Source organism: Nansenia antarctica (assembly GCF_963989245.1).
Source record: "Nansenia antarctica genome assembly, chromosome: 3".
Lineage (NCBI taxonomy): Eukaryota > Metazoa > Chordata > Actinopteri > Argentiniformes > Microstomatidae > Nansenia > Nansenia antarctica.
Window position 1 is genome coordinate 33101702 of NC_137688.1, and position 14984 is coordinate 33116685.

General features: G+C 47.2%; 1 protein-coding gene across 1 annotated transcript; it reads right to left on the reverse strand.

The window, feature by feature from the left end:
* Nucleotides 1–4615: 4615 nt before the first annotated feature.
* stk3 (serine/threonine kinase 3) lies at nt 4616–14868 on the reverse strand (the record flags this gene model as incomplete). Its single annotated transcript, XM_080526452.1, has 11 exons — nt 14793–14868; nt 13966–14046; nt 13497–13625; nt 12962–13076; nt 10864–11028; nt 10352–10519; nt 9889–10026; nt 9327–9452; nt 9002–9206; nt 5658–5854; nt 4616–4774 (listed from the first exon to the last, which is right to left on the reverse strand). Exons 1-11 carry the CDS (start codon nt 14813–14815, stop codon nt 4616–4618), a joined length of 1506 nt encoding a protein of 501 aa, XP_080382578.1. The 5' UTR covers nt 14816–14868.
* Between the last annotated feature and the right edge of the window lie 116 nt (nt 14869–14984).

Consider the following 14984-nt stretch of genomic DNA (forward strand, 5'->3'; position numbering starts at 1 on the left):
CTGGGCTGGGGATCGACCCAGCGACCTCTCTGACCTCTAGGCTACCTGCCGACCCAATTATACCTTTTCAAATGGTCCCAAATAAATGCATCAATGTCAACATTTCACTCACGGCTGTATTTGATGTATCATGTGACAAGTGAGGTTGTTAGGCCTGACCATTGGGGGCTCGAGACCCAAATGTTTTATGAACAGCCCCAGATCTCAGGATCCTGGAGGGAAAAAAAAGGAAAAAGAAAAAGGATCGCCATCTAGTGCATCACCATCGATTTAGCGCAAACTCCCACTCCCCCTCCCCCTCCAACCCAACCCCCCCCTGTCCCCGTTGAAAAAATGTGGGCTGGGATAAGTCCCAAATGTTTCAAGATCCTAACAACACCTCTGGAGGCGACCAGTAACATCTGATCTGATGTGTTCCTCTCTCTCAGCTTGGCGGCTGGGTTGTCTGGAATGGTTAAGTACCTCTGAAGCGTTGGAGCTTTTGTGAAAGCGGCCCCTTGTTCCCTTCTAGTCATGGCCAGACAGTGTAGCAGGTCAGGGCTTATCTTTATTTCTGTCACCTTTCAGAAACATTACAAAATAACTAAAACAATCTTAGATAATATAAGTTAGAGTTTTCAGCTTTAGGTTACATTCCCCATCTTCAATACAGTCATACATGTTGTAGATAGTGGTAACAAATGAAGAAAGGGAGGAAACTTAATAAAAAAAGGGAGAAAAAGAAGGGAGATTTCCCCATGTTCCACAACTGTCTGCTTTCACCCAGCACACCTACGCACCTGTCTGCTTTCACCCAGCACACCTACGCACCTGTCTGCTTTCACCCAGCACACCTACGCACCTGTCTGCTTTCACCCAGCACACCTACGCACCTGGTAGAGGCTTGAGTCTGACTGTAGGGGTTATAAAGGTCACTAGATACTGAGAGACAAGAGAGTCAAAATCGACAAATTAACTCAGATTACAACAGAACAGATACATTCTGTGTAATAATAGTAATAATCGCCACTACAGAGCAAAATTAATAAAATAAATAAATAAACATGCATACTAGACAAACATACAAAAAGACACAGAATGTCTGATGACAGTTGCTAAGTGGGATCCTTGGGACGGTCCTGCCCTAAACCCTAACCTTTATCCATACGTTAGCCTAACCCCTTACATTACTCTAACCCTTACCATACCCAGTGTTTCCTCTATATGCATTTATTTGTGGCGGGCCGCCACGAATGAATTTCCTCCGCCACTAATTGATTCAGACAGTCCACTTTGATTCAGGCTGCGCAGAAAGGCAGCGAGTTATTATGACCGGAGAACAGAAAAAAAGCAGATTGAAGCTAGATTTAGGCCGCTTCCAGACCAACATTTCGTTACGATTTAGGGCGTAGTTATTTACAATATGTTACAATGTTGCAATTAACCTCGTCGTTTGTGTTCGCACTGCAATCGAGACTGAATCGCTCTCAACAGGCGCGCGGCGCGAGGCGACGCGCTTTCAAAACTGCTTTGTGATTGGTCCGAATTTAGCGGGACATTTGGATTTCTCTTTTAGCCCGTCGCCGGTGCCTTTAATCCCGTATCCTAATCGAAAATGCAACATCATCAGCGACGACTGTGGGTTATTGCATTTACTGCTGTTCTCTGGTTCATGTTCTTATACCAGTGCTCAGTATAGAGTATTTTAAATGAACATTCGTAATGTATGTCTCTGATGTTCATGGTCAATTAAATCAGCCTATTTTGTGAAACAAATAATGTTCCCGCTAATGGGTTAACCGAGCATTCTCGCACCTAACGTGCAAACCTAGCTTCGAACTATTCATAGCAATATGCGCGGGGCAAAAATAATCTATTGCCTCTAAAATCACCACGAACAGAACGGCGGAGGTACGGGTAAGCAGGGCTACTGTTGGTGTCCTCAAAGGTAAGAGTTGGTTTTCTTTAACTCAACTGATAGCATTACCTTGCTGTTGTTGTTTACCGAATGCTCCATCTGACTGTCACACTGTGATTTTACTTGTGTAAACAGTTAATGAGTAACGTTAGCCGGTTTTGTGCGTGTACTCTCATGTAGGCCTACTTCGTATTGATCTTTCTGTGTGTGTGTGTGTAATGCGCGTTCCGCATGTTCCGCTGCAGCTGTAGGATATCTTGGTATTTGATCACCTTCTATATAAAATCACCTGCTCGGCTTTAATGACTTAACCGCTATTTAAGAAATTATAATTGTTGCCACCCTCTAGTTTTTGGTGAAACTACGTCTTTGTTTTGAGCGCCAGTGTGCGTTTTATGCGCGTGCACGCGGGGAAAAAATCGCAGCGCGCGAAAGATAACCGCTCCGCCACTAATGTGAAAAATCCTGGAGGAAACACTGCATACCCTAACCCTTACCATACCCTAGGCCTTAGCATATCCTAACATTACCCTAGGCCTTACCCTAACATTACCCTAGGCCTTACCTTAACTGCCACCATTTTAAATCTCTAATTCATCGTGGTGATGTCAGTCGTCCCAAGCATCCCACTTAGCATCTACCAGCCTCTGACAGGACAGACTATCCTGCCTAGCAGACATCCTCCTGACCTTTGAACCCTATAGTGTGTAGGGATGCTCCGATCTGGATTTTTGGGGCCGATACCGATCACCGATTTTTTTCCTCAAGATCAACCGATACCGATAGCGATTTTAAAAAAAATACATAACTGTAGGCCTACTGACTGGATAGCCTACATATTTTTTGCTTTTTAGACAAAAGTTTTGATCCATTAGGCACCAAGCAAACGCAGACCCATTTTTATGGCATAGTAAAGGTCTGGCCTATCACCCAGTTAGGGCCTGAAGCCCAAGTCAGTCGATATGGCTGTATAAAAGACATCGTAAACGTGGCCTTCATGGTTTACATACTGTTACGTCCTCCTATGTTTTCTGTTCAGTTATCTGTCTTCCCCAGGAAAAAAAAAAAAAAAAAAAAAAAACGGTTTTTGCGATCGGCCATTTTTGCCGATCACCGATCGAGTCATTTGGAGTGAAATCGAAATCGGAGCATCCCTAATAGTGTGAGGTTTTACACCTCCCTGTCCATCATCACTTCAGGCTTCACAACAGCCTCTTCTCATTGGTCAGGAACACGGCTTCCTGCCTCCTCTCCTCCGTCCTCCTGAAACCCCACTGGAGGAGAAGATCTAGGCTCCTCCCCCTTCCATACTCTCCTCCAATGCCTTTTGAGGAGGAAGTGAGTGGAGGGCGGAGGAGGAGAGGACGGGAGGAGTCGTTGCGGTGTTACAGTGGGTGCGTTCGTAGATTCGCTCTGAGAGCGCAGGAGCACACACTGTTCAGTAGTGCTGATCAGATTTCATAGTGCTGATCAAATTTCCAGATCGAATTTACGAGCGCAGCCAGTGTTTGATACCACTCCTGGTACCACTGGACCCAGGGAGAGCATGGATAGAGTGTTTGACAGACAGCTGACTAGAGACATGGCATCACTGAGGCGCAGGGGATCGCAGACGGAGCGTAAAGCCTGTCCAACGCTTTAGAACACTGATCAAACACGTTCCACATCGGTGCCACACGATTGAAACGTGTTTAATCAGCACTTATTTGTTTAATCAATCAACAAAATGATTGTTTGTGTTGATTAAACACATTTAAATCATGTGGAACCGATGCAATTTTCTGTTACGTAATTCTGAATGCCTTTTTTTGTGTGTAGCTGATGAGCGACAGGTTCAACAGGAAGAGGAGGAGGGAGAGGGAGGGAGGGAGAGAGAGAGAGAGAGAGAGAAACAGTCAACAATAAACGGCTGTTTGAACTAAGAGGTTGACTCCATGGTCCTTTTTAGATGCACATCCCACCCAAGGGGAGGCTGGCGGAGGTAGAAATCGGAGGACGGGCTCGTTGTAACGCACGGAACGGAATGAGGAACGGTATCGACTCCTCATTCCATTGCAGCGTTACGTTGAGCCCGTCCTCCGATCACTACCGCCATACAGATACGGAAAAAATTATATATATAATGGTGCGTTTGAGTGCTCCTCGGGAATAGGATAACTGGGACATTTCCCCGACTTGGAAACTGACGTTACGAGGATGACACCTGAGTCTGAGGTGGGAAGGTTTCGGAGGAGCACTCGGACGCATCCTCACATGGCCCCCGACATCAACGGCTTCCCACAATGCCTTATTCCCAACGCTCACAACAACTCTGACATTCATAATTCTATTAACTCCTTAAGGCATTCTTCTTCTTCTTCTTCATCATCATCATCATCGTCATCATCATAATTAGTCTTTGGTTGTGGAGCAAACCTCCACAGCTTTGCAGACATTTTCCACACTGGGTTATATAGTATATATACACACATGACGGTCAGGTCACCACGACTCCTCCACCACTACTCCCCTGTGGGGTGGAGGGAGGGTTGGGGTAGTTGGGAGGGTCCTCAGAAGTTCTGCTGTCTGAGTTTCTTGGCGTCAAGGTTGGGCTGTCTCAGTCTATGGCTAGAGGCAGGGTTGGGGGCGGGGTTGGAGGCGGAGTATGGAGATTTGGGGGCGGAGTATGGAGATTTGGGGGCGGAGTTTGGAGATTTGGGGGCGGAGTATGGAGGGTCCTCAGAAGTTCTGCTGCCTGCGCTTCTTGGCGTCCATGGCGTCCAGGATGGGCTGCCTCTTGGCCGTGTAGCGCGTCCGCAGTTCCTCGATCTCCCGCTCCATCATGGGGTCCAGCGCAGTCAGGCGCAGCTGCAGCTCCTCGAAGTCCAGGTTCTTCAGCTGCTCATTGGACAGAGAGAGAGGGTGAGATCACAGAGAGAGAGAGGGTGAGATCACAGAGAGAGAGAGGGTGAGGTCAATGCTCATTGGACAGAGAGAGAGGGTGAGATCACAGAGAGAGAGAGGGTGAGGTCAATGCTCATTGGACAGAGAGAGAGGGTGAGATCACAGAGAGAGAGAGGGTGAGGTCAATGCTCATTGGACAGAGAGAGAGGGTGAGGTCACAGAGAGAGAGAGGGTGAGGTCAATGCTCATTGGACAGAGAGAGAGGGTGAGGTCACAGAGAGAGAGAGAGGGTGAGGTCAATGCTCATTGGACAGAGAGAGAGGGTGAGGTCAATGCTCATTGGACAGAGAGAGAGGGTGAGGTCAATGCTCATTGGACAGAGAGAGAGAGGGGGGAGGTCAATACTCATTGGACAGAGAGAGAGGGTGAGGTCAATACTCATTGGACAGAGAGAGAGGGTGAGGTCAATACTCATTGGACAGAGAGAGAGGGTGAGGTCAATGCTCATTGGACAGAGAGAGAGGGGGGGTCAATGCTCATTGGACAGAGAGAGAGGGTGAGGTCAATGCTCATTGGACAGAGAGAGAGGGTGAGGTCAATGCTCATTGGACAGAGAGAGAGGGTGAGGTCAATGCTCATTGGAAAGGAGGAAATTGTTAAGAGAGAGAGAGAGATTGAGAGAGAGAGAGAGACAGACAGACAGACGGACAAGGAGACCGACAGAGAAGGAGAGACAGACAAACAGAAATACAGAGAGACAGAGAGAGAGAGAGAGAGAGAGAGAGGGAGAGAGAGACAGAGAGACAGACAGAGAGAGAGAAAAAGAAAGACAGAAAGAGACTAAAAGAGGGCCACCAGGCCACCAGAGGGGACTCACAAAGTCGAAGTCTCCGTCCTGCGGAACCTTCCAGTTGTCGGGGAAGGCGTTCTTGGCGATGTGGTAGTGGTCGTGCTGCTGCTGCTGCTGGTTGTGGTTGTAGCTCTCCCGCTCCCTCTCCTGGGCCTTGTTAGAGTCCTGCTTGTCAAAGTAGTCCATGAAGGAGGGCCGCATGGGCTGCTGGGGGGTGGCGTGTCCTGGGGGGGGGTTGGAACCATGGCTCAATAACCTACAATATGACTTCCATGTCCATCTCAATGTCAGGACAGGTTAGTGGTTAGTGGAGGTTCTCAGGGTTTATTTGAGGGTGTTTGTGTAGATGTTGGTTTTATTTGTGTTGTTTCAGTATTAAGAAATGGAAAATTATCAATCACAGCTATGCAAAGTAGTAAGGCCCCGGGCCCTGATGGATACCCCATCGAATTCTACAAAAAAATCTCAGCCAAATTAACTCTCCTCATCTTAGAAATGTTCAATGACTCAATGGATAATGGGGCCCTGCCACAGACACTAACAGAGGCATTCATAACCCTTTTACCGAAACCAGGGAAAGACAGAACAGAGTGTGGTTCACATCGCCCCATCTCGCTGCTCAACAGCGATGTCAAGATATTAGCTAAAGCACTCGCCCGGCGTCTAGCGTCCGTCACAGACGAGGTGATCTCCCCTGATCAAATTCATGTTGGGCCGCCACTCATTCTCTAACATCCGAAACCTTCTAAATGTCATACATTCTCCTACGTCCGAGGAGGTACCTGAGGTGGTTATCTCCCTGGATGCGGAGAAGGCTTTTGACAGAGTGGAGTGGGCGTACTTATTTGAATGTCTGAAAGCTTTTGGCTTTGGACCCACTTTTATTGCATGGATCAGACTACTATACTCATCTCCTAAGGCATCGTTAGTTACGAACAGGAAACGCCCGTTCTATTCTCATTCGCCATCGAACCTCTATCTATCATGTTAAAATCTTCTCCAATAATAAATGGAATTTCTAGATGGGGGAAGGAACACAAGGTGGCGCTATATGCCGACGACGTACTGTTGTATGTATCGGACCCGGTGCAATGCATTTCCCATATAGTTCAGGTGCTGCATAGATTTGGTAGCTTTTCGGGATACAAGATCAACCTCACTAAGAGCGAATGTTTTCCAGTGAACAACCTAGCTCTCGCAATCCCACAATGTGACTTGCCCTTCCATTTGTCTAAATCTGGCTTCAAATATTTGGGAATTAATATTACACAGTCCTTCTCTAAACTACATCAAAAAAACTTCACGCCCCTCGTTAATAAATTAAAAGATGATCTACAGAAATGGAGGTCCATTAATTTATCACTGGCAGGGAAGATCAACTGTATTAAGATGAACGTTCTACCCCGATTCCTCTACCTTTTTAAATGTCTCCCTATATTCCTCCCAAAGTGAAAGTCCTTCTTCTCGTCCATAGATAAGTCCATATCATCTTTCATTTGGGGGGGTAAAGTCCCTAGAATACAGAAAAGACTTCTACAGCGACATCGGTCCCAGGGCGGACTGGGCCTACCAAATTTGCTTTATTATCACTGGGCTGCCAATATTCAGAAAATCATATACTGGGTCCATTCACCACAGCCGTCTTGGTGCGAAATAGAAAATGAGTCATGTCTTTCAACATCCCTCTCCGCCTTGATTACCTCCAAACTCCCTCTATCTGCCCCACACTACACCTCTAACCCTGTTGTTGTTAATACATTACGAATATGGTCACAATTTCGACGCCACTTTGGTTTAAAAGATTTCTCCAACCTAGCCCCTATCTGCAATAACCACCCTTTTGTCCCCGCCAGAATAGACAATGCTTTCGCCTTATGGAAAAGACTTGGTCTCTCCAAATTTAAAGATCTCTATACTGAGGGCGTCTTCTCGACCTTTAATCACCTCTCTCAAAAATTCAACCTTCCCCGCTCAAGTCATTTTCGATACCTCCAGGTCCGACATTTCATAAAAAATTTGGATCCAAACTTCCCAAATGCACCACAACCTTCTGCTATAGATGATATCCTCCAAATTCCTCCCAATCTAAAAGGCCTAATTTCAAGTATTTATTCTAGCATATCATCCCTCGGAGACACTTCCCTCCACAGAATTAAAGAGAAATGGGAGGAGGAGCTAGGGGGCGTAATAATACCCGATGACTCCTGGACTGAGGCTCTGACGAGAGTTAACGGGAGCACATCATGTGCTAGACTAGGCGTAATCCAATTTAAGGTCCTGCATCGAATTCACCTTTCCAAATCTAGGCTAGCCAGAATCTATCCTAACGTAGATGAGAATTGTAGCAGATGTCATAACGCTCCGGCAACGCTAACACACATGTTTTGGTCATGTCCCTTATTATTTGATTATTAGTCAGCAGTTTTCAGGACCCTCTCACAGGCACTAGATCTGAACCTGCAACCTAACTGACCAACAGATTATTAACAAGCATAAAGACATTGTGGCATTTGCCACTCTACTTGCTCGTAGGAGGATTTTGCTTTGTTGGAAATCCCCCAAACCACCGAATTCCTCCTTATGGTTGACTGACCTTATGCTTCACTTGAAACTTGAAAAGACATACACACTTAGAAATACACACTTAGGGGGTCCAAAGACCGCTTTTATTTCACCTGGAACCCAATAATATCCTATTTCAACAAACTAAAAACCCTCCCTGACAATGCAAGTGCGCTGGATGCTGAGTGATGACAAATGTTGTGAATTTATTTATCAGGATAAACCCCTAGAGATACATCATCTCGTTCAAGAGAGGGACATAATATTACAATCATAACAGACATGATATCATAGACCAACACGACCATCTCGTTGGGACATGTTCGTGTTTTGTGAAAAAACAAACCAAAACTGAAAAGTATTGTTTTTGTATATCTGCAACATCTCAATAAAAAGTTCAGAAATTACAATCTTTTACTCTTTAACTCACTCTTTTATGTGTAGTTTAATTAATTAACCCTATTTCAGGGTAGCCCAAAAGTAATGGGACGATTGGCGTGATGTCAGCAGGTGTCAAACAACCTGAGTGTAGCGCCTAACAAGACTAAACGCTTCACTGTCCCATCACATACGCATATCAATATCAATCATTGAATCATAAAAAAAGTTATTATTATTTTAAAAGTTCCTTTCTCTAGCACTGTGACTGCTGATGGCACTGGTTCTTATCAAAGTGTCTACGTACGATGACTGATGTACAGTTGATTCACAGTTGAGACAAATGGACTGACTGTAAGTCGCTTTGGATAAAAGCGTCGGATAAATTACTTCAATGTTCAATGTCGAGGTCATGTGGAGGTCATACTCACTCCGCATGGAGCCTTCGTCCTCCTCCTCCTCCTCCTCGTCGCTGTTGATGACCATGGTGCCCAGGTCCGACTCCAGCATGGTGCTGCCGTGCTCGATCATGGTCTGGGCCCCGTCACTCATGGTGCTGGTGGCCCGCATGGTCCCCGCCCCGTCAGAACCTGACGACTTCACCATGGTGTGAGAGTCCACCTCCACCTCCTCGTCCTGGGGCAGCGGGGGGGGGGGGGGCAGGTGAGAGGAGGGAGGGGGGAGACAGGTGAGAGGGAGGGAGGGTGTGTGTGTGTGTGTGTGTGTGTGCGTGCGTGTATGTGTGTGTGTACATACAGAGTTGTCCTCCTCCTCCTCCAGCTCTCTCTGCTGCTCCTGCTGTCTCTTGGCCTTCATCTCCATGGCCTCGGTGATCAGGTCCCTCAGGATGCTCACTGGCTTGGCGTTGGTGATGAACGGGTGCTGGGGTGGGGGGGAGACAGACAGTGAGAGACAGACAGAGAGAGAGACAGACAGTGAGAGAGAGACAGAGAGAAAGACAGAGAGAGAGACAGAGAGAGAGAGACAGAGACAGACAATGAGAGAGAGACAGAGAGAGAGAGACAGAGACAGACAGTGAGAGAGAGACAGAGAGAGAGAGAGAGAGAGAGAGAGAGACAGACAGACAGAGAGAGTGAGAGAGAGACAGACAGAGAGAGTGAGAGAGAGACAGAGAGAGTAAGCGAAAGAGAGAGTGTGGGCGAAAGCATCCGTGTATGTGAGAGAGAAAGAGAGTGAGTGTGTGTCTGTTTGTGTGTGTGCCCGTGCTTGTGTGTGACCGTCCATACTTGTGTGTGTCTCTGTGTGTGTGTGTGTGTGTGTGTATCTCTGTGTGTGTGTGTGTGTGTGTGTGTCTCACCTGCAGCAGCTGTGTGGCGGTGGCCCTGTGCTCGGGGTTCTTCACCAGACATTTCTTAACGAAGTCTGTGAAGTCGTCAGTCCACAGCTCTGGCTTCCGGAAGGTAGGGGGGGGGTTGGTGGGAATCATGAAGATAGCCTGAGAGAAGAGAGGAGGGAGGGAGAGAGAGAGGAGGGGGGAGAGGAAGGGAGAGAGGGAGAGAGAAAGAAAGGTAGAAGAGGGAGAGAGAGAGAGAAATAAAGGAAGGGGAGAGAATGAGAGAGAGAGAAAGAGAGATATTAGGTTATTAGCCCCATCCCTTCTCCTGTCCCTCTCCCCCAGCCCCTGTCCCTCTCCCCCAGCCCCTGTCCCCCCCCCAACCTCTCCTCTCTCTCCCCCCCAGCCCCTGTCCCTCTCCCCCAGCCCCTGTCCCCCCCCCCCCCCCCCCCAACCTCTCCTCTCTCTCCCCCAGGTCCAGCCTCACCCTCATGGGGTGTATGTCAGCGTAGGGGGGCTTGCCCTCGGCCATCTCTATGGAGGTGATGCCCAGGGACCACATGTCTGCCACGCAGTTGTAGCCGATCTCCTGGATCACCTCGGGGGCCATCCAGAATGGCGTGCCGATCACCGTGTTCCGCTTCGCCATGGTGTCCTACACACACACACACACACACACACACACACACACACACACACACAGGGTCACATCGTAAACACACACACATACACACACACACACACACACACACACACACACATATATATACAGAGACCAAATACACACTCACACTCACACTCACACTCTCACACACACACCACAGAACAAAACACTTGTCAGCTGTCATGAGAGTGAGAGTATGAGTATATGAGTATATGTGTGTATATATGTGTGTGTGTGTGTGTGTGTGTGTGTGAGAGAGAGAGTGTGTGTGCATGTGTGTGTGTTGTGTGTGTGTGTGTGTGTGTGTGTGTGTGTGTGTGTGTGTGTGTGTGTACCGTCAGTTGTCCGGCCACTCCGAAGTCGGCCAGCTTGGCGTGTCCCTCTGTGTTCAGCAGGATGTTCCCTGCCTTGATGTCCCGGTGGATCTTCCTCATGAAGTGCAGATACTCCAGACCCTTCAGAGTCGACTTCAGGATGGTGGAGATCTCATCCTCCGTCAGCTGGAGAGGAGGGGGGTGGAGAGGAGGGGAGGTGGAGAGGAGGGGAGGTGGAGAGGAGGGGAGGTGGAGGGGAGGGGAGGTGGAGAGGAGGGGAGGGGAGGTGGAGAGGAGGGGAGGTGGAGAGGAGGGGAGGTGGAGAGGAGGGGAGGTGGAGAGGAGGGGAGGTGGAGAGGAGGGGAGGGGAGGTGGAGAGGAGGGGAGGTGGAGAGGAGGGGAGGTGGAGAGGAGGGGAGGTGGAGAGGAGGGGAGGGGAGGTGGAGAGGAGGGGAGGTGGAGAGGAGAGGAGGGGAGGTGGAGAGGAGGGGAGGTGGAGAGGAGGGGAGGGGAGGGGAGGTGGAGAGGAGAGGAGGGGAGGTGGAGAGGAGAGGTAGGGTGGGTGGTGGTGGGGGGGTGGGGTAGAGAGGAGTGGAGGTAGAGGGGTGGAGAGGAGGGGTGGGGTGGGTGGAGGTAGAGAGAGGAAATAGAGAGGAGAGTAGGAGATAGAGAAGTTTCAAGACATCATTACAAAAGTGGAATTAAATGTAATTACATTACTGTATAATGACTGATCATAACAGTGTTACTACTGTTTATAACAGTGTTACTACACAGGAATAATGACAACAGGAAGTGTCACCAGAGACTAGGGCTGCACGATTTGGGGAAAAAATCGAATTGCGATTATTTGGACAGATATCGCGATTGCGATTAATTTGCGATTATTATTTTTTTAAATAGCAAAAAAAAAAAAAAAAAAAAAAAGGGAGTTTTTGTAAAGTGTGGCCATATCTCCGGCTAGGAAGGTTGTATCAATGTGCAGTTTGTTTGTACGTCTTCAGGGGACTTAGAGGCTCCCTCCTCTAGCACCCCCACAGCCCGAGCTACGAGTGAAAGAACTAAACTTACATTGGGTTGCTTTAAAGTTGGGTTGCTTTAAAATCAAGCTTCAGATTAAAACATGTGATGGAGCATTACTAACCTGACTCAGGTGGTTTGTTTCACACAACCATCTAGGAAAGCTTAATTGGAAGCTGTTTGGAAAAGGGCAGGTACTTTCAAAAAATACTTGGCAGGTGATTGGATGAATCTATCTATCACCTATTTTCAGAGAGCATTACCACATGATACCATCAAACTATTAACTGCTCTAATTCTAATGCAAGGATGAGAACTTAAAAGATATGAATTGGGACAACATATTTATTTATGTTTTTTTTAAACAGCAACACCATTTTGTTTCTCTCAACAAGTGTCTTTTTTTTTTTACGTTCATTGACGTTGACGTTCATTGACGTTGAATCCGACGCGCTGTATGACGTATCCCATACGGGTAGTGGTGTTTCTCAACCCTCTCCTCGGGGCGCCCCAGCCGCTCCACATATTTGATCTGTTCCACCACCAGCACACCTGATTCAACTAATCAAGTCCAAAGCAATTATGATTTGGACTTGATTAGTTGAATCAGGTGTGCTGGTGGTGGAACAGTTCAAATATGTGGAGCGGCTGGGGCGCCCCGAGGAGAGGGTTGAGAAACACATAGTGAGTTGGACTTGTGATCGGAAGGTTGTGAGTTCAAATCCCGCCTGAAACCACACCACTACTAGTGTGCCCTTGAGTAAGGCACTTAGCCCTCAGTTACTCCAGGGGGAATGTCCCTGTAATTCGTAATTGTAAATCGCTTTGGATTAAAAAAGCGTCTGCTTAAATGAAAAAAAAAAAAAAAAAAAAAAAAAAAAAATCGCAGGCAAATCGCAGGCTTTGCGATTAGCTAATCGCGTCATTTCAAATCGCGATTTCGATTTAAAATCGATTAATCGTGCAGCCCTACCAGAGACTTCAATAACACCTCCTGAGGTTCCATATCTTGTAGCGCAGATAGTCATAGTCTGATGATTTCATAGTCATAGTCTGATGATGTCATAGTCTGACGATGTCAGAGACGTGCGCTACCTACCGTCTTGTTGCGCAGTCTGATGATGTCAGAGACAGAGCCGGCGCCACAGTACTCCATGACGATCCACAGGTCTGTGTTCTTAAAGTAGCTGCCATAGTACTTCACTACGTAGGGACTGACACACACACACACACACACACACAGGTTATAGTAGCTTCCACAGTACTTCACCCCGTAGGAACTGAGGACAGGAGACACATTACAAATGTAAATATTTCCTCATGAGTCCAGACAACACACAGAGAGACACTCACTCTCTGTCTCTCTCTCCTTCTGCCTGTCTGTCTCTCTCCTGTATGTCTCTCTCTCTCCTTCTGTATATCTCTCTCTGTCTCTCTCCTTCTGCCTGTCTCTCCCAGTCCATCTGTCTGTCTCTCTCCTTCTGTATGCGTCTCTCTCTCCTTCTGTCTGTCTGTCTGTCTGTCTCTCTCTCTCTCTCTCACAGAGACACAACAGTCTGTTTATATAAAGGAAAAAATATTCATTAAGTGAGAATCCCCCTAATTTCCTTTTCTGTCCCCCCTCCTCCCCCTACCTGTCACACTGTTGCATGATGGAGATCTCCTTGATGATCTCCTGCAGGTCAGACTCCACAGGCACCTGTTTGATGGCCACCACCTGGCCCGACTCCTTATGGATGGCCTTGAACACGCTGCCATAGGACCTACACACACACACACACACACACACACACACACACACACACACACAGACACAGACACAGACACACACACACACACACACACACACACACACACACACACACACACACACACACACACACACACACATACAGACACAGACACAGAAAATCACAATGTCAAAGAACGTGCACAAGGGTCCAATACAATCCCACAGTTTTTATCCAGTCCAGCTTCAAACCAACATAACAAAGCTCAACCCTTCATTCACAACAGCGGCAAGTTACTTAGGCTACACCGCGTGACATTACGAAAGGGATATTGATGTAGGAGGGATGGAAAACAATACGAATCAAATCTTACCCTTCGCCAAGTTTTTCTAGGACATCAAAGACCTCCTCAGGCTGTTTGGTGAGACTGTCTTCACTCAGCTTCTTCAGCTTGCTGTGACAACAAATGCATCTGATTATAGCCGTGGATTCACCAGCTAGTTACACACAGTTCTTTTGAGAGTCTCTGCCAGACAGATTTAGCCTAAAATGGTTTAGAGAGGTAAGTGTTATGGTTAGGGTTACGGTAAGAGTAGGAATACGTTTATGGTAGGGTCGTCCCAAGGATCCCACCAGCAGTGATTGTTTTATTAGCTGGGATAGAAATATGACACCATGAACCTTCTCCATTTACAAAGGGCCAGGTAATTACAACTAGACTTTAATGGTCATCATATCATGTATTTGTAGTGTTTCAAAGTCTAACACAACACATTGGAGGTCGTGTTTATGACTGCAATAACAATGTGGCTGAATGTTTCAATGAATTCAATTGAATTGTATCAATCTTGCATTTGGATTAGTTATTACCTAGATAGTACACGAGGCTTTCAAATGAGTGGAGAAAAAAAAAAGCAATGAAACCTGTGAAACTGACAACTGTACGTTATGTTGTATATTTGCTATAAAACGTGGCTGCCTGTGGCTGCGTTGGTAAATACGCTCTGGAAATCTGATCAGCACTCATGGAATGCCTCTTGTCCAATCAAATTACGTGGTCCCTTTATGACGTTGAATCCAGTGTGCGCTCCGGCGCTCTCATAGCGAACTTACGAACGCACCTTGTGTGTCAAACCGCAGCTAGCTGAACTGTTAGCTTGTTAGCTTGCTGCTGCTTAAGTCACTCATACGGACACTAACCTTTTAGGCGCTGTCGGCTCCATGGTTTACAACTTTACACAACGACCCCGGGGTTCACAAAACACTGGAATCGGATAAACTTTAACTAATATTTATGATATTGTCATTATTATTATTATCTTCTCTGTCGTTTGTTTTCAAAGGCCAGCTGAGTCTTCCTCGGATGTGGACGGGCTAAGGACAGCAGCGCCC